Here is a 26,294-nt window from a genome sequence, read left to right on the forward strand (position 1 = left end):
TGGGGATCGAACCAGGAACCCACAGTTTGCTGGCACGGCCACCCTACCAACTGCGCCACGCCGTACATGTTGCGAGACCATCAAACATGACTTTTAGCGCCATCACCTGGTACAAGTTGCGACACCATCAAACATAACTTTTAACGCCATTACCTGTTTTTTTTTTTAAAGAATTCTAAAAGCAGACATATTTCTAACATAAAACTTTTATTTTCGTTTGTTATGGGTGACCAAGCCTATTTTGGTATCAAAATTTCAGCTTTTTACTCTTTAATTCTTAATTTTTTGTACTGTTTTTTTTACTTCAGGTCAGAACAACAACGAATGAATTGATTAATGTTGAATTGTACTTTTTGGTCACAAGTTGTTCTCAACGCGTCGATCTGTTTGCTCAGGTCTTTTTTTTTTGTTTTGTGTATTGTCCATTGTCTGTCGGTGCTGCACCTCTCTGTGGCTCAAAGGCATCTTTGTGCTGCTCGCCGGTCACATGAGTGGAGACTTTGTTGATTTGGGAGAGGTCGAGCGGCACAAGACAGTACACAGGCTGGTGTTTAGGGCGCTCAGTGCGCTGAAAATGAGAGGGAGCGTGGCGCACCATGGAACCCACTGACAGGCGGTGTCATTAGTGGGAGAGGTGCCAGGCTGCCACAGCAAGTCTCAGTTTAGTTGCATTTCAAAGGCCAGCAGAGAGCCAAGCAGACTCAAGCTACATATTTTGCGCTGAAAGTGTGTACAAAATTGTAGAGCAAAGCAGTGGTACTTCAACTTACGTGTATTTTTAGATACTTTCGGCTCTTTGGTATGCTTTAAGTCAGACCTGGGTGAATTAAGCTTTTGAATCTGGCCCGCCGGACATTCCCAAATCACTTTTTAGATCTTTAAGATGGAAAGTGTAGCTGCCATTATGATGTGCAGTGATGTTTTCAAATGACCGTAAGTCTTGAACTATACAAAGTATTTCAATGGTTGGAATCTGCGCTTTTGCATGATGTACTAGTTACTATGGTGATCTAATTAGTTACCGGTACTATGGTCATCTAAGTCAGAGTAACGCAGACGAGGCACCAAACAGTGTGGGCGGGAAGCGTTTCCACAGAGTGTTTCCAGAGCGGCCAGCCTGAAATGTGGGTGTCAGGGACAGACGCGGAAGGAGATTTTTACAAGAAAGTCTAGAGCTTAGTGATATATCAGATGTATCAGATTGTAGGTGTTTTGTTTTTTTTACCCTTCGCGTTCATATTTCGCTGTGTTTGTTGCATTTTTGTTGCGTTTCGCTTGATTGTAAAATATGTCGATCGAGAGGGGGGTGTGACGCTCATATATTGTCAATATTCAGTGTTTTATCGTTCATAGTTAATATTGTAAATCCCACATTTTTTATTTTCATGTACATTCTGGGAGTCTCATTCAGTAAAAAAAACTTAAAATTTCATTCCGTTTTTTAAGGCGGTCTGTCATAACGTTTTTAGCACTCAACCAGACATTATTGTGAGGTTTTGTATTAGTGTTCCTAAAAATCCGATATACCGGCACCCAGACACATTTTTTTCTCTAAATTTGGCCCCCCGAGTCAAAATAATTGCAAAGTAGAAAGCATATATTTGAGTTATAAGCTTCCCCGCCGCTAGGGTCAGAATGAACCCTGTAAGATCTGTGCAAAACGTCCGGTCTCACTCGCTAGCATTAGCTTATAGCTAGATATCAACATAACTTTGTTTTTCCAACCATGGGAACGGCAAAAGTGAATGTGAAGGACAGTTCTAAGAAGTGGATGATATTTTTTGAAATAAAGATATACATCATCAAGAACATGACGGAGTGTGCCCATAGCAAAGCAAAATTGAAGATGAGATCTCATGTATGTCTTATATACATCTCCTAGACATAAAAGAGCACGAATCGAGACCAAAGTAGTTTTCTCATTCTTCTCAGATGTATCTCGTGAGAAATAAGGCTCACAGTGAGCACTGTGAGAGATCTCAAAGTTGTCTAACAGTTATCTCTTTTCCCGATTTCAACTAAGAGCAAAATGAGAGATGAATGAGCTGGTCTCCAATATGTCTCAATTATGTCTCAGTGAGAGATATACATGGTTTTGTTTCTCACTACTCACTGTTTGAGTTCTCAGATGTCTCTTTTCTATTTCGGCAAAAAGAAAATTGATGAGTATTGGTTTCAATATGTCTCAATGATGTCTCAGTGAGAGATATACTTGGTTTTGTCTCTCACTGCTCACCAATTGAGTTGTCAGATATGCCTCTTTTCTATCTTAGGAAAAATAAATTAAAAATACATTTTAATTGGCACAATTTAATTATACCTCAATCACACTCCAGTTTATCTCATGCCAATATTTGGAGTAAATAATTAATTCAGGCAATATGGATATATGGTCTGTAATCTATATGGTTTAATGCATAATGTTCTACTTGATTTCTTATACACACGCCATGTGCAGTAACTCAGTGACTACAATTGTGAGATTTAAAACTGAACCCAAACAATACTGTTATGATCACAAGACACTTTTTAAGACCTTTTAACATTAGTGAACTTTCTCGAGCAGTGATTCTCAAACTCTTTTCACAAAGTACCACTTCAGAAAACCTTTGGCTCTCCAACCACCATGATAAGGACTAATATTAAAATACAGTAGCGTAGTAGGCCTAAATATTCATTAAAAAAGACAGTGGTTTTATTTAACAAGTACATTTTAATATATTGGCCACTGAAATATTACAGACAATGCAAAAACTTAATCAACAATGATACTCCATATACAGTACATATTTACAGACTTTTACAGCATCCACGGCAACATCTCATCGGTGTGTATTTTCAGAGCATTTATAACAATGATCAAATATTTGATTTGTGACTTCTTAGGCCAGTTGAGTTCTTGATTAGTTAAAACTTTTCAAGTGTGTTTGGGAAATGAACTGCAAACACAATGCCAGGCACAGATGTGAAGTCAAGGAAAACAACTTTACCCAATATGTCATCCAATCATACTACTGTACTGGCAGAGGTTTCCAATAGGGGAATAACATGACTTCATGTACCATTTGTTACACTATCTTGCAGCAAAGAAAACCCTGCATGTTTGAATTCACGAAGGAGGGCCCATTTGGCACATGATTGTGCTATGATAAAGAAGAAATCAATCTGTCCATACTTTGTTTGTCCGTCATTTGAAAAAAAAAACTGTAAAATTGTTTCTACTATTACCTTTACCATAGTGTTTTGATGTGAGATAATTTCTCTTAACTTGTGCCCTGTGAAAGATGCTTACTGTTCCAGAATTGATGCAGTGACCAGCATGTATTTGCAATGCAGAGAGGTGAACTGTGTCCAATAGAAGTTCACTAGGTGCTCCATATAGTTTAATCCTAGACAAATATTTGTTTTCCTGACAGAAACTATCATCTTTAGTCATATGTCTGTAAAATTCAGCTATGACATTCCCTGGTTTAATAGTTTGTGAAATAACAGGAATAGACTGCACAAGTTTGACTACATTTACCATCTGCATAGGTATATTTTGAGTACCACGTATGAGCCTTAACATATATCAATTTTTGTCTTCATCGGTGTTCCAAATGAGATGTTTTTAGGGTCACTAAGAGGACCACCCCTATCGACAAGCTGTTTGTAAACTTCTGCATCATATATATCTTCAATGTTGTTAGCATCTGCCTTCTTTCTGCTTAATCTGAAGTTAAGCTTCTCCTGAAAACCTGGCTTGAGGAACAATTACCTTATGTGAGCCTTAATTGGAACCTCTATAAAGGATGAAGATCTTTCTTCTGACACACTGGTCCCACAAGACAACATTTTATTTGTTTACTTTCTAATTGCCCAAAACAATTACTGCAGTATTTATGTAATAAAATAGGCGATGATGCAGAGCAGGATAAAAGAAAGTTTTTGAACTTCTGCACACTGTTTAAGCAGTCTGCATTCAGACTATCGGGACAAAGCAACTTGAACATTTTCAGCAAATCGCTTATAGGGCCTTATCAGTGACTTTATGACAGTTTTCATAAGCCCTGATGATCAGAAGGCACTCTGCCACGGTTACTGATGCATTGTCATATAATGGTTTGTCTGTTGTGTCCTTGATATTTGATTCTTCTGCACACTCCTCACTCAAACTATCTTCAAATCCTTCATTAAACATATGTCCGTCATTGTACATCCAATCCCCCATATCAGGGAGAGATTCCTCAAATGATTGAGATGGATCATACTCAGCATCGACATGTAGTTCAGTTGTTAGGCCATCAGGAGGATCTATGAGGGCTGTTCTGGAAAATGGTTTTCCATTGTCTTTGATAGAGTCAAAAGTAGAAATATTTTCATGTGCTGAAATTAAAATAGAATAAAAATCATTAAAGGTTTTTTATAACATTTTGTCACAAGGCAAAACGTATAACATCTCAGCATATCGCTCACATTCTTACACTCAAAAGTTTGGCATATTTTAGCAGGATATGCTTTGTGACAAAATTCACAGCAAAACATTAGTTAGACACAGAAGACGGTGGGTGTACCTGGCGGGTAGGGAGAGGTTTGATGTTCCAGAGTGGTACATCCTGCATGGACACCTGGAGGTTGGATGTGTTCCATATGAAGAGCAGTGTTTTGGGCTCCTTCTGTTCCCCTGCTGCTACCTTCTGACACAAAGAAGAGGAACCAAAAAACTCTAAAAATTAAAATAATTAAAAGAAAAGAAGAAAATTGCGAAACAAGAAGCAAGTTGACATAAATTGAACACATTATACAAATCTAGCTAATGGAATGCATTTACTTTTTTCCCACATCTTGATCGCATTGTAGTTCATGTTTACGTATCTTCTGTGTTTGTGGTAACACATAATCCACAGTATTAAATGTAACTCATCACAATACAACACGCACTATAAAAAGAAAGTGTGGAACTTCAGTGATAAACAATGCCAATGATTAGTAAATACACAGCAGCAAACCAAACCTATGAGAAAGGATCTTGACGAGGGATGCAACATTATTGTAAATATTGCGTTGTTTTGGTTTCAAAATTCTCACAATAATGCCGTGATGTGTGACGCTATCAAACGAGAACTCCCGTCAGTGTGTTTTTTTCTGACAATATTAAGTGGGCTGATCTGAGTAGTAAACTCGATCTCCCATGATAACCCGCGCAGTGTGGGACAACAAAGTTCAAACAGGGGACATTATATAGGGGCGAAAAAGAGGAACTGTGCAGGAGTGACGGGAACGTTTGTGCTTCGTAGCTCGGAGGAATTGTTGCTGTGAAATATTTCTGTGCCTATAACTGCTGTGTTAGATTAAACTAAAATATGTGTGTTACTTGAAATTCTGGATGATTTTGCACCATTCCTTTGCACTTAAAATACCTGTTTATAATAATAAATAGGACTACAACATATGAACATTATGTTTGTATTCAATTACAGTAAGTGTGCTTATCCTAAACATTCCTGCCACTTCATTTAACACACGTTGACATGTTTGTAACAATATCTTACCGAGGCTTTAACACTGTGACGATATAAAACCATGACATTTTGATATTGTTACATCCCTAATCATGACTTGATGTTACCTACCAGCCTTAACTTGAAGATGAAAGGTTCAAAGAAGATTAATTACACATGCTGAGATAACTCATATTTCAAGTTTCATTCTTCATATATGTGCTACTGTAATCAGGGTAAAAGAAAGCAATATTTCCATGCTTGTTCCTGACAAACTGTGGACAGCTTTTTATCCATCTATCTGGTCTGTAAATCTCAATCAGAACTAATTCACATAAACAAAGAACACGCATATACATATAACTTACTTAGACATTGCTCATCAGTCTCCACATTCACATTGGTGGCTGCAGGAAGAAAAATAAAGTATCACATATTATATCTGCTGCCAGTTTAATGCACCACCACTATGCCAGTCTACTCACCAATTGTACAGTCCTTCTTGATCGTTTATTTGAGTCGACTTCTTTACCGGTTCTTCTCCATCGTTTTGCAGGTTTTCGTTTTGTCATTTTGACACTCCTATACATAGTTTTCACGCCCGACTGATTTCCCATGATGCTCCGCGCGATCCGCCATTTTGAAAGGCAAGCGCACCGGTACAACATCAGCAAATTCATATATACGAACCCGTTCACAAACGTATGCATAATGGCCGAGAAACCAGCAAAAAAGAAGTATAAAGAAGGCTTGGACAACCAGACGTTGGAAAGATACAACCAGAAGACACAATGCATAGGCGTTGACCCGTACGAAGTGCCGAAACAAAGTTTCACGTATGACCACAAATGCCTCCCGGCCATAACGTACATAGACATTTTGAACTACCTCGTCAATTACACCAGTGCCTATACAATGGAGGAATTGAGGGCATTCAAGTCTCTGGAGGCGTACAACCAGTTTATTAACGGATGGGTCAGCGACGTTAAAAGCATGACTGCAAACGAGAAAGTGCTTGTAGTGGGCAGGGTATGTATATATAACGTACATTAAAACCATGTGTTTAGCGAGGACACGTCGGACTCCTTAGGATAAGGGGAGTCTGCCCAAGCCTGTCCTCTCCCATCCACTTATATTTATTTATATATGTGATACATTTGTTAATTTATTCAATTTGTTAGTTTTGATAATGCCCAACTGAAGAGTATAAAATATAATTTGCTGGATTGCCTGGGGGTAAAAAAAACAACAACATTTATTTCATTGCAACACTTATGTAATTACCAAACAAAAGTGCATCTCTAATGTATCTAACTTATGACAAGGTTGATACCTAAATATTTTATCCATTGAGATCTACAACTCATTTCGTGTACAAGCAACCTGGGCTGAGATGGGCGCTATATATCCTGGGGGGGGGGGGGGCTTCGAGAATAGCAAATTGACAAAAAAATAAACAATACATCGTTCTAAAATGTTTAATAAACAGATTGAGACGTAATCCTACCTGTTACAAAGTGATCAGAACATATTTTGGAATGTTGAGATGGCTCCTCTTTCCTGTTGATGCTTGCCAACCACAAGCATCGTCTCTCCTCGCTGATTTTCCTTGTCTGTTCTCCTTCGTTGTGTCTAATTTTAGGAATACTGAAAAATCCTCGCTGCACTGATCCATCCCGTCGATTTGTACATCCATTCACCCAACAGGAAATAACCATTATGCGCCTTTCACCAGTGTTTGCTCGAAGCTATTGTCAATAATCGTGAAGCGTGTCAACTAGGCCAGGTGTGTTTTGTTTGCCTCCCAAGATGGTGGATGACCCGGGATAACCCGGATGTGTGACGTCACGTAAACACCATGTATACTATGTGAATACAGACAAAGGTTGCTGGAATACACAGTGAAACTTCTTGTAAATGTAAAACTCTATATTATGTTGAAGCAGTGTATGTTCAGTAATTTATATTGTTCCACTCCCAATGTTCTCTGTACATTTATGTCTATCATTGTTATTTCACTATGGGATGTAATCTTATCACTTGCGATGCCTCGGTGGAGGTAAGTATCATAGCTTCGAGCAAGGTGGTTGCGCCGTTGAATGCGGCATTTATAGCTCTATTTTCGTAACACAGTGACGTTACATTAGTTTGATGAATAATAACTCGTGTGTGTTAAAGTAATTTAAATACCAAAACAAAAACAATAAATGGTATTACTTACTTTCAGTCGTTATTCCTTCGATGCTGAATTGTTTACTCCAATCGATACAAGTCACATTCGCCCACTAAATGCGCATGCGTGTTTTCCAGGAAGAGCAAATATGATTGGACAGATTCATGGGACGCCGTGCCAAATCTCGCGAGAATGTTGATGAGACAGATCCACATCTCAAAATTTAGATAAAGTTGATTTTCTCCTTGTATGTCCATCTGAAAATAGCCATTTTTGGCTATGTGTAACTTTCAAAGGAAGGCAATTCAGAAAATTCACGCCTTCTATCAGACAGCGGCGGACATGACGCGTTGTTTGCCATCAACGTCAGAAGAAGAAGAAGCGGGAAAACAGTAGGTGGCGTAACATTTTAACGTTGTGTGCGCCGACCTCGAACGAAAACGAGGAAGAAGAAGAAAGAGAAGAAGAAGCGGGAACGTTTTTGGAAACGACAACCGCAACGCTTGTGACAGAAGACTTGGAGAGGTAAGTATCCTAATATTTTTTAGTTGGTTAACCATGTAATGTTGTGAAGTGAAAATATTTAACTGTTGTGACAACGAGTGGTCCTTTGAGAGGTTGTGGTAACGCTAATGGCGCCTGCCCAGCAAGTAATGTTAGTATACATAATGACCTTCACAATTAGATTATACAGTGCATATTAATTTGGGGGTTTGACTTTAAACATTTTTATAATACTGTTGTAAGTAAAGTAACAATCGACAAAGAAGGTCCGGGCTGCATTTTATTGGTATGGCTGGCTAGTTTTAATAAATAAGAGATGACATCCAAAAGTGTTCATCCATCCATCCATCCATCTTCTTCCGCTTATCCGAGGTCGGGTCGCGGGGGCAGCAGCTTAAGCAGGGAAGCCCAGACTTCCCTCTCCCCAGCCACTTCGTCCAGCTCTTCCTGTGGGACCCCGAGGCGTTCCCAGGCCAGCCGGGAGACATAGTCTTCCCAACGTGTCCTGGGTCTTCCCCGCGGCCTCCTACCGGTGGGACGTGCCCTAAACACCTCCCTAGGGAGGCGTTCGGGTGGCATCCTGACCAGATGCCCGAACCAACTCATCTGGCTCCTCTCGATGTGGAGGAGCAGCGGCTTTACTTTGAGCTCCTCCCGGATGGCAGAGCTTCTCACCCTATCTCTAAGGGAGAGCCCCGCCACCCGGCGGAGGAAACTCATTTCGGCCGCTTGTACCCGTGATCTTGTCCTTTCGGTCATAACCCAAAGCTCATGACCATAGGTGAGGATGGGAACGTAGATCGACCGGTAAATTGAGAGCTTTGCCTTCCGGCTCAGCTCCTTCTTCACCACAACGGATCGATACAGCGTCCGCATTACTGAAGACGCCGCACCGATCCGTCTGTCGATCTCACGATCCACTCTTCCCCCACTCGTGAACAAGACTCCGAGGTACTTGAACTCCTCCACTTGGGGCAAGATCTCCTTCCCAACCCGGAGATGGCACTCCACCCTTTTCCGGGCGAGAACCATGGACTCGGACTTGGAGGTGCTGATTCTCATCCCAGTCGCTTCACACTCAGCTGCGAACCGATCCAGTGAGAGCTGAAGATCCTGGCCAGATGAAGCCATCAGGACCACATCTGCAAAAAGCAGAGACCTAATCCTGCAGCCACCAAACCAGATCCCCTCAACGCCTTGACTGCGCCTAGAAATTCTGTCCATAAAAGTTATGAACAGAATCGGTGACAAAGGGCAGCCTTGGCGGAGTCCAACCCTCACTGGAAACGTGTCCGATTTACTACCGGCAACCCAAAAGTGTTCAATGATTGACAAATGTGCCCCGCCATTTTGAAAGCAGCAGTACATTTGCTTACTAGCTGGCAGTGGCCAGTATGTATTGTATCACGCTATTGATCATATAAACTGCATATATATTGAAAAATAAAGTAGCTATGTGTGTAAAATTTGAAACATTAATTCATTTAAATGAAACTAGCATTATCAGACAGGTCTTGTTAAGACTAGTTAGACTTAGACTTCCTTTTTATTGTCATTCAAATTTGAACTTTACAGTACAAATAGGAACAAAATTGTGTTACATAAGCTAATGGTAGTGCGGGATAAAAAAGCAATAAGGTGCATATATAAATAAATAAATAGGTTACTGTACAGATAAATATATTGCACTTTTTCACATGCGTCCACGTTTATGGATGTATGTTATATTGTCTTTTTTATTCCAGCGAGTTAATCCATTTTGGGGGGAGTTGAGGGGATAATTTCATTATGATGCGTTCAAGAGCCTTACGGCCTGAGGGAAGAAGCTGTTACAGAACCTGGAGGTTCTGCTTCGGAGGCTGCGGAACCTCTTACGAGTTATAAGAATAATTTTCCTGTGATACATGTTTAAAAAGTTATGATTGTCTTAACCTGGTCAAAATGCACTAATTTATGGTCAACCTCTTCAATACAAAGTCATTGGGGCTCAATATTTTATTCATGACCTTTTTTGTTAAAAATGCCATAACTTTATTAATATGTACCCTATTATAAAAAGGTGCCATCAAGCCCCCCGCACCCCAAAATAGATAAGAATTAAACTGTCCGGGTTGAGTTTTTTTTTACTATAGCCAGAACGATCATAAACAATCATTTTGTTTACTTGTTTTTGACAGAAGTTAAATATGATTTACCCAAAAAGTTAACATCCATATGAAGTGACCCCATATATGTAAATACTTTCCATTTATATTATAGTTCCATCCATCTATCTATTTTCTACTGCTTTTCCCTTCCGTGTCGTGGAGGGTGCTGGAGCCTATCCCAACTGCGCTAGGGCGGAAGGCGGGGTACACCCTGGACAAGTAAACACAGATCGACAGACTACATTCACACACTCGCGTCAATTTAGTGTTGCCAATCAACCTATCCCCAGTTTGTGATACAAAATTTATTTTTTCATTAACAGGATGGACAAAAAGAAAATGATAAGAGGTTAAGAGTTCCCACAAAGAATGAAGGACCTGCATAATTCTCCTCCCCCAAATGACCAATCTGGTAAGTCTCTGTATGTGTGGCAAAGCGGACTACGGTTAAGCCAAATTGCCGTGTTACATGTAGCTAACAAACTGGAAAAAGGACTTTATTAGTTTGTTTAGTATTTAAAGAACAGCTGAGAATGCCACCTTGGGAAAGTCGCCCCAAGAAGGTTAGTAACAGTACCCTAATTGTAACGAGGCCACACACCTCTAAGACAGCGATGGGCAAGCTCACCCTACTGCATATGCTTTAAAATGCATATAGGGATGGGGAGAGGGAATAATCATAACATTGTTGTCCAAATGAGGTGACAAATACCAGTCCAAATTTTTATACTCAAATAAAAAATTTTTAAACACTTTCTCTTTTGCACTCTCTCTTTCAGGGTGTTTGGCCTTCGTCAGATGGGAGGACGGTTATACCGGCAAAATCTTTACTGGAGCAGACATTTTGTCAAGAGATGAAGCTCCTGTGCAGATCTTAGATCTTAGAACATGTTTTAGCAAAGTGGTCAGATGGTAAATTTTATAGGGCAACTGTTGAATATATTTCAGGAAAAGTGACGGGGGACTTGTAACAGGCAGCAACACTGTTGGACCACCACCACCACCCTATGGGTAAGATTGACATTTATTACCTCATGCCTATGGGGCTACAAGTTCAAAACTTTTCATCTTTATAAAATCAAATTTGGTGAATTTCCAAACCAAAAAAACAGCATTAACTGAAATATTATTTTATCTGCCATCAAATAATTGTTTCAGTAAATAGTATGTGAATGACAAATACAAATATTTAATGTATTTCATTGCCAAAACCCCAACATCTGTATCCACTTTGATTTCAGGATTAAAAGTTCTGAACTTGTGGACCCTGAAAACAATTATTTGCCATCATTTTATTACTTTTTAATCATGGTCAAAATGTTCATAGAGTGTAAATATCCACTCTACAATATCATGTGTCAAAACTAGGGAGTAAAAAAATTAACATTTCATGTCATGGTTACAATTGTTATCACAGTATTGATAAATGTGCTCAAGAAGTACTTGAACACACACTGAAATCTTATAAACAAGTTTTATTGAGGAAAAAAAATAGTTACACAATATATACTTTCTTAACAGAAGAAATCTACGTTTTTAAACATTCAGTTTCACGTCAAAATATAAATTCCGCATTTTTAAAAATTAAATATAAATTAAAATATATACAAATATAAATAAAAGTAGTGTAAGGATGGGGGTTGAAGGATGAGTGTCAAAAAACAGAGCTAACTTTGCTTTCTTATCAGCAATCGAGCATTAACTAAACACCCGTGGGTTCTCAGAGCAACACACAACACCAGAAATGTGTCCCGTGAAAACCTGTCCGATCCGGAGCTTTCAACAATAACAAAAGTTCCATGGATGAATTAAGTAAACAATATAAAAAAATAGGATCCAAACAAAATTTATGGAACGCTCGCCTCGGCCGCAGGTACTTGCTGTTGCTCTTCCCTAAACACCGCACTGAATTTCAGGACAGGGAAACCAAAACAAGCTTGCTAGTTAGCATAATTAGCATCATCGAGCTAGCTTACTTGTTGTTGATACTGTTACGTGATTGGCTGTTGGCGTATCCCTTCCATTGCTCAGTAAATACTGTTAACTGATTGTCTGTTATAGCATGTCCCTCCCATTGCTCAGTGACACTTCCTGTTTTCTGTTTCCTGGGTTCCCAAAGCGCGAGTGACCTCATGCAGCGAATCTTGCTTGCTCAAATATTTTATCGAACACATTTAATATTTATATCATTATGTGTCCATTGCGATATATATTTATTGTTTTATTGGCCCAGGGCTATGTAGTATTGATTCTTAAAGAAAATATTTTCGGGGCTTGCGTGGGAGCACTACGTGCAGATAGAAATGTTCCTCTTTTTTGTAAATTTTCCTCTTTTGTCAATGGGTGCTGCTCACATGCCTGTACTTCCTGTGTGAAAGAAAGTAGTTAAGGCGGAAATCTCAATATGCCATAGTTTAAAAACATTTTTTAATCCAAATATAAGTACTGGTTTGACAGTTTATACTTAATTGTACATTTCATAAATAATCCTGAGATATATAAAGTAATAACTTTTTGGTGATAGTCAATGTTATGTATAACTTAATATTGTAAAATCTGTCATAATCTGTTGGTATTGTTGACTAAGTGAGTTGTCTATTTCCTTGCAGTCAAGAAGATTTCATCTTCAGTATTGGTCCAGTTCCTTTGTCTTTGATGTGAAATGTTTTTGTTTAGGAGTACTGTACAGAATGATTGTAGACATGGTCAATTTTGGTCATGGTACATTTATTTTCATTATTGGTACTGTCCATCATAGAGTGAGGAGAACAAATCATTTATACACTGCTGATTTTGTAGTTTGAGGTCTGTTACTTTTATTATTATTATTATTATTATTATTATTATCATTATAGGTACACTTCAATTGTAAGTGATAGAATCCAAAACAAAAATCCATAAAATCACATTGTATGAATTTTTTAAAAAGTAATTAATGTGCATCTTTTTGCATGATATCCATATTTGATACTTCAAATATACCGTATTTTCCGCACTATAAGGCGCACCTAAAAACCACAAATTTTCTCAAAAGCTAACAGTGCGCCTTATAACCCGGTGCGCTTTATTACGATTCATTTTCATAAAGTTTAGGTCTCGCAACTACGGTAAACAGCCGCCATCTTTTTTCCCCGTAGAAGAAGCGCGCGGTGCATGCTGGGATATGTGACGTTTCATTTCCATTTGTGTGTTTATGTAAAGACCCCAAATGGCTCCTATTAAGTGTGTTGTCTGTCTAATTATAAATAATGCAGACGAGGCGTGTTAACTGAGTTCTCAACGTTTTCTCACAGCGTGCTCATAACCACATTCGAACTCCCAGCATACAACATCGCTTCTCAGGGCTACTGCGCATGCTCGTAACTATCGTTGCATGCTGGGTAGTGTAGTTGTTATATTTGCTAGCTCATAACAGCACATTGAGAGACGCGCTTAATTCAATACTCGCCGTCATTCCGGGTGGATTGACAAAAGACCTCCAGCCGCTAGATATTGGTGTCAACAGGGCATTCGAAGCTAGACTGCTAACTGCGTGGGAACTTCTCAGGGCTACCGCGCATGCTTGTAACTATCGTTGCATGCTGGGTAGTGTAGTTGTTATATTTGCTAGCTCATAACAGCACATTGAGAGACACGCTGACACGCTTAATTCAATACTCGCCGTCATTCCGGGTGGATTGACAAAAGACCTCCAGCCGCTAGATATTGGTGTCAACAGGGCATTCGAAGCTAGACTGCTAACTGCGTGGGAACAATGGAAGACAGAAGGCGAACACACCTTCACTAAGACGAGTAGGCAGCGCCAGACGACGCCAACATCTGCCAGTGGATCGTAAATTTGCCCAACTTTTCACTTCGGACACCGAAGACGAAGGATTTACGAATGAAGAATAACTTCAGAAAGTAAGCGCTATGTTTATTTTGTGTGTTGTGACATTAACGTTCGAGCAACATTATGTTGCTATTGCGCTGCACTATTTTGAATTTTACTATGTTTGTGATTGCACATTTGCGTACATTTTGGGAGTGAACAGAGTTGTTAGAACGCTGGTTTTTAATATATTATTAAAGTTTGACTGACCTATCTGACTGTTTTTTTGACATTCACTTTAGCGCAGCGTAGGCGCGGCTTATAGTCCGGGGCGGCTTATTGGTGGACAAAATTATGAAATATGTAATTCATAGAAGGTGCGGCTAATAATCCGGTGCGCCTTATAGTGCGGAAAATACGGTACTCCCAAAAGAGGTTTCTAGGTGATCAATTCCATGGAAAAAAAATGCAAATTACCTGAAAACATACAATGTGATTTTTTGTTTTGTTTTATATTTTGCAGTCTATTAAATACTTGTTCTCCTCACTGTACATAGACTAAGGTCCACTTTGGCCGCTGGAGGTTAAAATGTGGGTCATTTCAGTAATTTTTTTGTAGTTCAGTATTTCTCATCTCTTTTGACAGGAGAGATGCAGGCAACCCATCTGTCGAGGACACTATCTCATATCGACTGCAGACAGAAAAATCATGGACGCCATGTGATGGATGTTGGGAGGAGTTCGAAAAAATCCTGCGAGAAAAGCAACAAACCGAAGAAGTCCTCTTGAAAATAGGCATGTAATTAATGCTAATTTATTCATGATGTAATTATTTTGTTTACGTAAATTTGTGATTTGGCCTTGAACACATTATTTTCTCATTCGGGTATTGTTTGTGCTATTTTTTCCCTTTCAGATCCGGACCAAGTCAGAGTACTCCAAACTCTCTGCGACCTCGTTAGTGACAAATACAGCGATGGCCCTCCTCAACAATCGGGCCAGCAGGAGCTCTTTCCTGACAGCGGCGTATTCATGTCCTCGTTCCGCCTTGCTGCCATGAGTCATGCTTCAAAGCCCAATTGCATGCGTTTATTCCACGCACTTTTTGACCACTTTTTTACAGTTGAGGAGTGTCAAAATGCTGTCGCTTTTGGTCGCCCTGGAAACAAACCTGCAGGAACAGGAAAGCGCATCCTTGACCGGAAAAAAGTTGAAGAAATCCCAAGTAAGTTTTCCCAAACTGAGGGTGTTTTCAGGCCAAAATTGTGTAACAATAATTAAATAGAAGTTCAATACGAGAAAGTTTGATCCCTTATCGATTATAGCACATGAGAAGCATAACTGAATGTTACATAATTACAGTTTGTGATTGGCCAAAAAACTAGCATTGTGATAAGCAATATAGTGTTATGTCCATCAACTTGAAGTGTGGTTGTGTGTATTAATGTACTGTATGTGCACCAATTTTTTAAATGTCCAGAGGCATTTAAAAAATGTAATACAATTGTAGGACATGGCCGATAGTCAATATGTCAAACGGAAAACATTTTTTTTAAATTAACTTAAGAACCTCGAAATTGCTACATCTGTCTGTGTGTGTGTTTATTCTTTTAGCTGAAGCTGCCAAACTGCATACAAGAGGTATTGTAAGGTGGGAACGCGACAAAAGCACTGCCTCAATACGGCACAATGAAACTGCTATGGGGGCCTAAACTTTTCCATTTTTTGGTCACTGTAGGCGTGTAGTCCTTAACTGGGACATCATGTCAGGATAATGGGGAAGCTGAGCTTTTTTCATACACGACTCGTTTATTTCAATCACCTCCACTTCAACACATATGAGCTAACTTGGCTAACATTAGCAACTGTCGTGACGCAGGCGCCTCAAGTTATGGCTTAGGATGGACAAACAAGGCAATTTTCACAGCAGACCACAACTCTTTTATTCTCTGACGTTCCCACAATAAATTAATACGAGTTCCTTCAGCTGCTGGATACTTGATACATAACTTGCTATTTACTGTAAACATTTTAAACAACAGAGAGGGTGTAAAATACAATATATTCAATATCGGCAAATTAATATAATTGACATAACTTTTTTTTAATGCATTTTATTGCCATTTTTCCAAATACCGTTCTGTATTTTTCTAAAATGTTTAAATCGATCATCCATGTCCAAACACATGCATAATTTGCAATCCTAGTATGATGTTCATTTATTATTCTATAAAACCTTTTAACTATTTTAAAACAAATTGTAATTGTAAAATGGTATCCTCCAGTTTGTGGCTATTATAAGACATTTTCAGAGAATATATATATATTTACAGCATGTTTTAAACAGACACAACTAAAAAAATGGCTTATGGGTATATTATATTGATCATCTGATGCAGAATTGGATGTTTGTTTAGAGGGCTTAAGTGCAGTTCTCCTTTAAATTTTTCGATGGACGGAACCTTTTAATTGGCCATTCTACGGCCATGCACACAGTCAAAACACTATATGCTACTCCAGAAAAATAAATAAATAAAAATACATTCTCCAATTAAACAGTTTTGTAAGCCAATTCTAATACACGAGAGAGTAACAGTTAATCTAAACTTTTCAACTAATTAACTTGTCTAATGCTTACAACTGTGTGTATACAGATAATTGTAGGCTTTTGACTATATATAATAACTATATGCAGTCGCACATGGGCATTAAATTTTTTTAAGTACCAAAAAAATGGCGTTAAAAAGCATTAAATTAGATTTGCATTATTATTATTATTGCATTGCATAGATTTGATACCTGTAGAAACTCGGATGTGGCAAAATTACGAATGCCTGATTATTATGTTCTTGCCTTACAGCGTATGTCCTGAGATGCGGTACCCTTCCTGATTGGGACAATATTGAAGAGGCCAAGCTCAAGCAAGCTTTGGTAAACAAATGTTGGGCAAGAGCAGGTTTTAAGTAGGCCCTTGTACCTGCCAAGTTCATTCTGGGGTAGGATGTTTCCTTTGTAAACATGTTGATATTTTGGTCTGGGGTTGCGCAGTATATATTGTATAAAAATGCCCTATGATGTAGCTTTTAGTACCACGTTATACTGTGACAATGCATATTGAGCTGTGCTGTGTCTCGCAAATTTGGCACTGATGCAACCTCACTAACAAGCTAGCGGCTAATATCCCTTCACAGTACAAAGCTGTTTCCAAATAAAAAACGGAAATGACGCAGTATGTTACTGCTTACATAATCAGGTATATTAGTAGCTTTTGTAACCAATTTCAAAATGTTTTAATAATCATTTATGTACCAAATGTTATATTGTTATCGCAGGAGGCTGTTCTATTGTTTACAACAGTGTTTCTTAATCATAGGGCTGGGGCCCACTGTTTGGCTGCGAATACCCCTTGGGGGCCGCCAATAAATATCTGTTTCTTAGCTGTGGTCCGTCCATATGGGCCGCAATGGTACTCAGTTGTAATACACTTTAGTGTAAGATGACTAATTCAGTGTTTGTATTTGAGTGGGTCCCAGACCCCTCTGTAGTGGAAAAGTTGGTCGGGCCCTGAGGTAAAAAATGTTAAGTATCCTTGGTGTTCAATGTGTGATTATTTTTTATATGTAGACCAGTTCCAAACACCACGGTTACAATTTTATAAATGTATTTCAGTTTTTCCTTGGAATATTTCCAAAATGGAAATTTTGTCATTTACTCACCCTCTTACTGAGATTAAGTCAGGTGTTTTTTTTAACTACGGTACATGGTTTGCTCAACAAGGAGTTAAAAAAAAACTACACCGGACTTTTTCACAACAACAAAGTGAGTACTTAAGGTTAAATTCATTTAGTTTTGTATTTGTTTTATTTTTTGTATATTGTTTTCTATGTTGTTTTAATTATTGTGAATGTCAATATGTACATTATGTATGTACTAATTAACTACATTTAAATTGTTGTATTTAATCTATTTTCATATCTTATATTTTGTATTTGTGTGTAGCCAAATAAAGTGATACACCGCTCAATATTTGAGTATTTTTTTAGTGTTATTTCTAATTAAGTCAGATAACGAATATTTAAATTGCACTCTCAATTTGTTCTCATTATTCTCAAATTTGAGATATGATGGCTTTGTTAAGACATTTAAGAGAAATAATCAAGACATGAAAGAGACATACATAAGATCTCTTTTATTGCTCATACATCTCATTTCTTTCTCTTTAATTCTCCTTCAAAATAAATGAGACACAATTGAGATCAGTGGCATACATGTATGAGCTCTCCTCAGTGTATCCCACTTCTCAAATATTGCTCAAATGGTTGTCTCAACTCAACCTCCTTTGTCTCAGTGATGTCTTGTCTCTTTTTAGCTTATTTATTGCTCCTAAGGGTCCCTTAGAAGCAGTAAAAGAGAAACAATTGATCACAGAATTAGACAGATATGAGAAGCTCAAAATGTTCTCAAGATACGAGATTAAGCAACAGATGAGCAAGCACATTTTTGCTATGGGTGGAGCTGCCTTGGTGAAGCAGTCGTCACACAGCACTGTTAGTCTGCACCATACTGAAGAAGGATGAGTCGATAACACCAGCCAAGGACGTTAAATAATATATAATTGGCAGACTTTTAGCTATGAAAACATAAAAAAGCAATGATGAAGCTTCCAGGAGAAAGAGTATGGGCCTGATTGCTCTTCTGATGTCTTCTCAGAACACTGTCCTTAAATACCTTTTACACGAAGACCCCCACTCTTCGTAACTCTAGCCTGGGATCTGGCCAGTCTGGACAAAGCCCAGTCAACCTATTTCCTGTGATCGGTTTGAGTCTGGTGACCTCCGACCCCTATCCTCTACTCCTACTTGTGAGGGCTTCCTACCAGATGTTGCTAATGTCTTTACACTTACTCCTAAAATCCAAACCTGCATTCTTTGAAATCTAAACCTGCATTCTTTGAGCATTCCAATTGTCATGGGGGCAAGAGCCACCCCTCTCTAGAGAGCATGTGATGGACATGTGCACTTTGGAAGCTATCTAAGGGCATATTTCCTTAGTAGAATAATCCTCTAAAGGATTCTGTGACCAAATACACATGCTAGCTCACAATCATATAAGAAAATCATACACGGTATAATTCACCACACCAGTCCACAATTAATTGATCCAGCCTCATCAAAGGACTGCCATATAAACCACGCACTGGAAAAAACAACACAAGTCCAAAAACTTTCACGGAGGGTCATATAGTACAGCGGTCCCCAACCACCGGGCCGCGGACCGGTACAATTGGTACCGGGCCGCACAAGGAAAAAAAAAAAATTATAATATATTTTTATATATATATATTTTTTTTATTAAATCAACATAAAAACACAATATATACACTATATATCAATACAGTCTGCAGGGATACAGTCCGTAAGCACACATGATTGTATTTCTTTATTAAATAAAAAATAAAAAAATCACCCCCCCCAGTCCGCGGGAAAAATTTTCAAGCGTTGACCGGTCCGCAGCGACAAAAAGGTTGGGGACCACTGATATAGTAGGTTTATTATTAGGGGTGTCGAATAGATCAATTCAAATCCAAATCCCAATTCTCATTTATTTTGATACGTAAATTAAGTCATCATTTAAAAAAAAAAATAAAACAATAAAAAATATATATTGTTGAATTTTCTTAAGAATCCATTTAAAAAACACTTTTTAGGTCATCTTTACAGTGTATATGTACTGCATGTATGTTAGCAGCCAAGAGGAACTAGGCAGCACCCACATTTGGTAATCGTTTTTGCAATATGTAACAAATTATTACAAATTGCATCAACGTTTATCACATAACGCATTCCAGACTACAAAATGTGGCGTTATTCCATAATGAGGTGAACATGTATTAGCTTGTTACATTCACCACTATTATTAGATAAGGCGTTGTTACATGTCTGTATCTGCGCAATCATTCAGATTATATATTTTGTGTGTATTAAGCAGGTCAAACTGAAGAGCGGGCGACAAGGAGCCCTATGGGTAATATAGTCCATCGGATGAACGTGGCTGTGGGCGAGCGCGGGGACAGACTGACTACAGCTGAAGACAAGACTCTGGGGCTGGTGCACGCTGCCCATCAGCTTGCAGACAATGCTCACAAGGTAAATACTGTATCTCATAAAGTACATTTAGGACTAGACTATTCAACTACATAATAAAGAGTCCAAGGTCTCTAAAATTTCTTTAGAAAGTGCCCCCTCATTTCTGGCCTCGCTACTCATTTCCAGCGTGTGCAGCTAGACAGATAGTTAACAGCGTGAAGAAACAGAAGCAAAGTTTTGTCGATGATTCATGCTCCTTCTTTTGAATTATTTTTCTTCCTCCGTTTTATTTCTTTATATGGCTTCCTTTATTTGGGTTTGTAAGACTGAAAATATGAACATTACAAAAGTATAACGTCTATTGTGTATTGTACATGAATAAAATAGAAGGTTTAGTGTTAATACACACAGCAAACATTGCATGCATGTGGTTAAACACAGTTAAACCTAAGGCGCAGCTTTATCACCCTCTGCTGTTCAAATTAAGCGCTACATGTATTCAACCAGTTTTGATGGCAGTCAACAACAATACGACCACCAATACAAGAGACACCAACGCCAGCAATTTCAATACATTCATACTTTGTCATAGTTGTGTCATCGGATTTGCGGCCTCATGTTTTGGACACTCGAGTGAAGAGAGGGGTGGAGCTTTCTACCGATCACCACCTGGTGGTGAGTTGGCTGCGATGGTGGGGGAGGATGCCGGACAGACCTGGTAGGCCCAAACGCATTGTGAGAGTCTGCTGGGAACGTCTGGCAGAGTCTCCTGTCAGAGAGAGTTTCAATTCCCACCTCCAGAAGAGCTTTGAACATGTCGCGAGGGAGTTGCTGGACATTGAGTCCGAGTGGACTATGTTCCGCACCTCTATTGTCAGATGCAGAGGACGAGACAGAAGAGTCAGCAGAGAAAACAGTTAAAATGATTTCAATTTTTAATTTTTGGTTGATTAAGATGAGCATCTGGAGGCCACAGTGCAGGGAGAGCTGCTGAAGGTGAGGACATTAGTCTTAAGTACAAACCCCAAAACCGGTGAAGTTGGCACGTTGTGTAAATCGTAAATAAAAACAAAATACAATGATTTGCAAATGCTTTTCAACCTATATTCAATTGAATAGACTGCAAAGACAAGATATTTAACGTTCGAACTGGAAAACGTTGTTTTTTGCAAATAATAGCTCATTTGGAATTTGATGCCTGGAACATGTTTCAAAAAAGTTGGCACAAGTGGCAAAAAAGACTGATAAAGTTGAGGAATGCTCATCAAACACTTATTTGGAACATCCCACAGGTGAACAGGCTAATTGGGAACAGGTGGGTGCCATGATTGGGTGTAAAAGCAGCTTCCATGAAATGCTCAGTCATTCACAAACAAGGATGGGGCGAGGGTCACCACTTTGTGAACAAATGCGAGGGCAAATTGTCGAACAGTTTAAGAACAACTTTTCTCAACGAGCTATTGCAAGGAATTTAGGGATTTCACCATCTACGGTCTGTAATATCATCAAAAGGTTCAGAGAATCTGGAGAAATCACTGCACGTAAGCGATTATATTACGGACCTTAGATCCCTCAGGCGGTACTGCATCAAAAAGCGACATCAGTGTGGAAAGGATATCACCACATGGGCTTGGGAACACTTCAGAAAACCACTGTCAGTAACTACAGTTTGTTCGTACATTTGTTAAGTGCAAGTTAAAACTCTACTATGCAAAGCAAAAGCCATTTATCAACAACACCCATAAACAGCGCCGGTTTTGCTGGGCCCGCGCTAATCTAAGATGGACCGATGCAAAGTGGAAAAGTGTTCTGTGGTCTGACGAGTCCACATTTCAAATTTTTTTGGGAAAGTGTGGACGTCGTGTCCAAAGAGGAAAAGAACCATCCGGACTGTTATAGGCGCAAAGTTCAAAAGCCAGCATCTGTGATGGTATGAGGGTGTATTAGTGCCCAAGGCATGGGTAACTTACACATCTGTGAAAGCACCATTAATGCTGAAAGGTACATACAGGTTTTAAAGCAACATATGTTGCCATCCAAGCAACGTTATCATGGACGCCCCTGCTTATATCCGCAAGACAATGCCAAGCCAAGTGTTACAACAGCCTGGCTTCATAGTAAAAGAGTGCCGGTACTAGACTGGACTGCCTGTAGTCCAGACCTGTCTCCTGTTGAAAATGTGTGCCGCATTATGAAGCCTAAAGTACGACAACGGAGACCCCGGACTGTTGAACAACTTAAGCTGTACATCAAGCAAGAATGGAAAAGAATTCCACATGAAAAGCTTCACAAATTGGTCTCCTCAGTTCCCAAACCTTTACTGAGTGTTGTTTAAAGGAAAGGCCATGTAACACAGTGATAAAAATGCCTCTGTGCCAACTTTTTTTACAATGTGTTGCTACCATTAAATTCTAAGTTAATGATTATTTCTCAGTTCGAGCATTAAATATTTTGTCTTTGCAGTCTATTCAATTGAGGCAAAATCGGTGTTTAAAAAGGCCAAACGCATCATACCACCAAAGTCTAACTCTTGTCAATTTCTAAAACGTGGCAGCCCTGCAGTTAGCATGCGTCAGAAAAGTGCCAAAATATGATTCTGAGGTTCATATCTGCATCATTTTCCAGCATTTCTGTTGATATAAGGATGAGAGCTTTTCATCACAGTTCAACACCTCTGTCAAGTAAATGCTGCTTCTTTGCTCAATCAGCAATGCAAATAGGAATATGTTTCTATAATTGTCTTACCCTGAAGAAGAATAAATATATACATACCTGTAAACAAGGAAGTTAATATTTATATACTACGTTAGCCGCAGTGACGTGCGGTGAGGTTGATGGCTGGTGAGGCACTGACTTCATCACAGTCAGATTTACAAACATATGAACCCTAAAGAGTATCTTATTCACCATTTGATTGGCAGCAGTTAACGGGTTATGTTTAAAAGCTCATACCAGCATTCTTCCCTGCTTGGCACTCAGCATCAGGGGTTGGAATTGGGGGTTAAATCACCAAAAATTATTCCCGGGCGCGGCGCAGCTGCTGCCCACTGCTCCCCTCCCCTCCCAGGGGGTGATCAAGGGGATGGGTCAAATGCAGAGGACAAATTTCACCACACCTAGTGTGTGTGTGACAATCATTGGTACTTTAACTTAACTTTAACTTTACACATGCAAACTGTAGCACACAAAAAAGCACATTTAATAAAAAATAAAAAAAACGTTATTATGGTCTTACCTTTACTTATAAATGAAGTCCATGCGCAGCTCCTTTTGAACAAAAGCATCGATAACTTGTTTATAGAAGTCTTCCTTATCTTTTTTCAGTTTTAAAAGTCTCTCTGTCTCGATGGAGATCTTCCTTTAATTATTACCTCCTGCTTCGATTGAAAGTCCAGTTTAGAAAACGGTTTTATTTTAGATATGTAATCCTCCATGTTAAAAGTTCAGGCAAGAGGAAAAAATAAACGATCGCTGCTAACTGTTGCTGCTTGTTGTCACTTATTCTGCAGCCGAGTAGTCGCATGAATGATCTCTGGGATCACTAGCGCCCTCTACCACCAGGAGGCGGGATTACTGCGAGCCTCAGCCAGTGCGTCTATTGCAGCCGTTTTATGATTGCTCAGCACAAGAAATACGTTACACACATACAGTTGTTGACAAAATACACTGTGCATTATATACCTCAGCTAACTAAACTATGGAAATGTATAATATAATTCATATAGCAATACGGTCTCACTGCTCAGCAGGCCAGCAGTTAGCCGAGTCATTGCGCAATCCATGGTGAGGCTCAACGCAGTTACGTGCCTCAACTGGCTGCTGACTCACCGCAAGTCCCTTCTCATTATTTGAACGGCAAATGTGAAAATTCAGCGATTTTGAATAAAAAATCATCTAAAACTGGTGAAGTTAAATGGAAAATAACTTTATAGTATAATCAGTGGATACATATAACAATTTTATTTATTTTTTTCTTTTTACATTTTTTTTCTTTCCATGATGGCACGTGAGGCCGCGCCTCACCTGCCTCCCCTGACTGCACGTCACTGGTTAGCCGTGACCCGACCTCGGATAAGCGGAAGAAAATGGATTGATGAATGGATAGATAGCCAGAAGGTTTAGGATTAAGACAGGATTCGGAAGTAGGTTTGAGTTATGTGGGTGGACGACAAGTGTGCCGTTCCAGCAATACAATGTTGATATATTGTTACACAAACACAAACACATTTTGATAAGACAGTTGATGTGCACGTTTGAGTGACGCTCAGAGACAAATTCCATTAGCAAAAAGCATGCGGATTGGCCAAAATATGCAGGGATTCGCAGCAATTTGCAGGAATTTGCAGGAATTGTTTGAATTTACGTGAATTGGCAAATTCCTGGGGGGACTGAGAAATGCTGAATTCAATGAGGCTAATATTGTGTTAATTTGTTGAGTACTTAATAAATGTACTTTTCAATATTTCACTGTAAACAGCGTTGTTTTGTCTTTACAGAGAGCATTAAAATCCACGAAGTAGAAACGTACAAGAGAGTAAGCGGGTGATGTCACTGCATGCTCCAAACTGCTCCGTCAATGAATATTTCTAGAAGAGGATCACCTGTCATGGATTTCTTCTCCTGGGCGGTGAAACGTTAACCTTTGATGTTCCCTTGATGCACACAAACCCTCTTTTCATAGGATTTGCACAATACCTAAATTGGCCCTAGTGTGTGGATGTGAGTGTGAATGTTGTCTGTCTATCTGTGTTGGCCCTGCGATGAGGTGGCGACTTGTCCAGGGTGTACGACGCCTTCCGCCCGATTGTAGCTGAGATAGGCTCCAGCGCCCCCCGCGACCCCAAAGGGAATAAGCGGTAGAAAATGGATGGATGGATGGATGTTACATGAAAATACACACATGTACATGGTGATGTAGTCTATTTGATTTGTTCCACCAAAGCACTTTTGCATTCATTTAATCTAATGATTGTGTTGTTGTTGTCGTGTTGTATGGTGTCCACGTTGTGTCTTTATCCATGTCCTAGTCATGCTCACCAAAGTGTCCGACATTGTCCGTCTATGTCATTTATGTCTACAGTAAGACTGAAGATGCGCCAGGTATACGTCGCTTAAATACCATTTACAACTTTTCCACTAAGGGGATAAACATATCAAAAGTATTATACAGTAATAGTAATGATTTTAAACAACATCATTTATTACCGTGCACAATTCAACATTTCCGAAAAGGAGTAGAAAGAGGGAGCGTTAATTTAATCCTCATCCCCTCCTTCGTTTTTTACTAGTACTGTGACTGTGACTAAATAGATATTAGTACCAGTGTACTATCTTCCATTTATATTTCAAGTTTTTTTTGAGTCATCTTTGATTTTCTTGGCAGGAATTGTTTCAGTTGTTTTGAAGTGAATTAATTAACTCATATTATGTTTTGCATATGGTGAATGTTTATATACATCTTGGAGAAAGCAAACCACCAAGTTTAAGTAAACAGTGGTATTTCAGTCTGAGCACATAATAAGATAAGGCCGCTTAGTTTGATATTCGCAGGTGGGTTGGATCACTTCTCGTAGGAAAGAGGCCCTAATTGGGACTTCGCAATGTAAAAGTGATAGCCCTATCCTTGAGAAGAGACTGGCCAAAATTTAAGTTAAAGTTAAAGCAGTTGTTTTGGAGACACTTGCACACGAACATCTCCTTTTACGGTCAGGATGTGCTCTCTTGAATTAGCCCACACATATAGTCAGGAAGGATGAATATACAACTGATGGTTTGGCTTCTCCAAGTTAGGAGTGTCTCATTTTTTTGACCGGACCTCGTCCAGGAACTGCAGTTCTGTATAATGACGCTCGCTTGTAATAAAGCAACTTTTGGTTCAGTAAAGCGTCTCCGACGTCTCTTTTAATCCAGCCGCACTGCTGTGTCACCCTTCTGTCCGGACGAGGATGACAAGACCAGAAATACACATCAGTTCCATTTCGACAACATGAAAAACCCAAAGCATTTGTAATAAATGTGTGAAATACTTTGTTTTGTTGCAAATAAACCAATAAAGTGTGTCTAAAGTTGAAGTACATCACTATGACTGTGTAT

General features: G+C 39.1%; 1 protein-coding gene and 2 long non-coding RNA genes across 5 annotated transcripts in view; 2 read left to right on the forward strand and 1 right to left on the reverse strand.

Moving 5' to 3' along the window:
• The window catches only part of stxbp6l (syntaxin binding protein 6 (amisyn), like), a 51,344-nt gene extending 25,260 nt beyond the window's left edge, over nt 1-26,084 (forward strand). Inside the window, exons 6-7 of one of the 2 annotated variants that reach the window (XM_061929837.1) lie at nt 20,101-20,261; nt 24,698-26,084. In XM_061929837.1, the coding sequence (XP_061785821.1) occupies nt 20,101-20,261; nt 24,698-24,721 (185 nt within the window). In that variant the 3' untranslated portion in view covers nt 24,722-26,084. The remainder of the gene's footprint in view (nt 1-20,100; nt 20,262-24,697) is intronic. The other variant, XM_061929838.1, reaches the window with a different exon arrangement.
• LOC133576539 (uncharacterized) lies at nt 2,520-6,890 on the reverse strand. 2 transcript variants are annotated; one of them, XR_009811655.1, is made up of 5 exons: nt 6,765-6,890; nt 5,966-6,565; nt 5,849-5,887; nt 4,554-4,676; nt 2,520-4,365 (listed from the first exon to the last, which is right to left on the reverse strand). It is a non-coding gene; the product is annotated as an uncharacterized lncRNA (long non-coding RNA). The 2 variants fall into 2 exon arrangements; XR_012049324.1 differs by lacking the exon at nt 6,765-6,890 and having other exon boundaries at nt 2,522-4,365; nt 5,966-6,616.
• LOC133575417 (uncharacterized) lies at nt 10,650-17,039 on the forward strand. The gene is made up of 5 exons (XR_009811494.2): nt 10,650-10,716; nt 11,084-11,315; nt 14,762-14,910; nt 15,032-15,340; nt 16,976-17,039. It is a non-coding gene; the product is annotated as an uncharacterized lncRNA (long non-coding RNA).
• Nucleotides 26,085-26,294: the final 210 nt, after the last annotated feature.

The sequence above is a fragment of the Nerophis lumbriciformis genome, linkage group LG34 (genome assembly GCF_033978685.3).
Source record: "Nerophis lumbriciformis linkage group LG34, RoL_Nlum_v2.1, whole genome shotgun sequence".
NCBI classification, from domain to species: Eukaryota; Metazoa; Chordata; class Actinopteri; order Syngnathiformes; family Syngnathidae; genus Nerophis; species Nerophis lumbriciformis.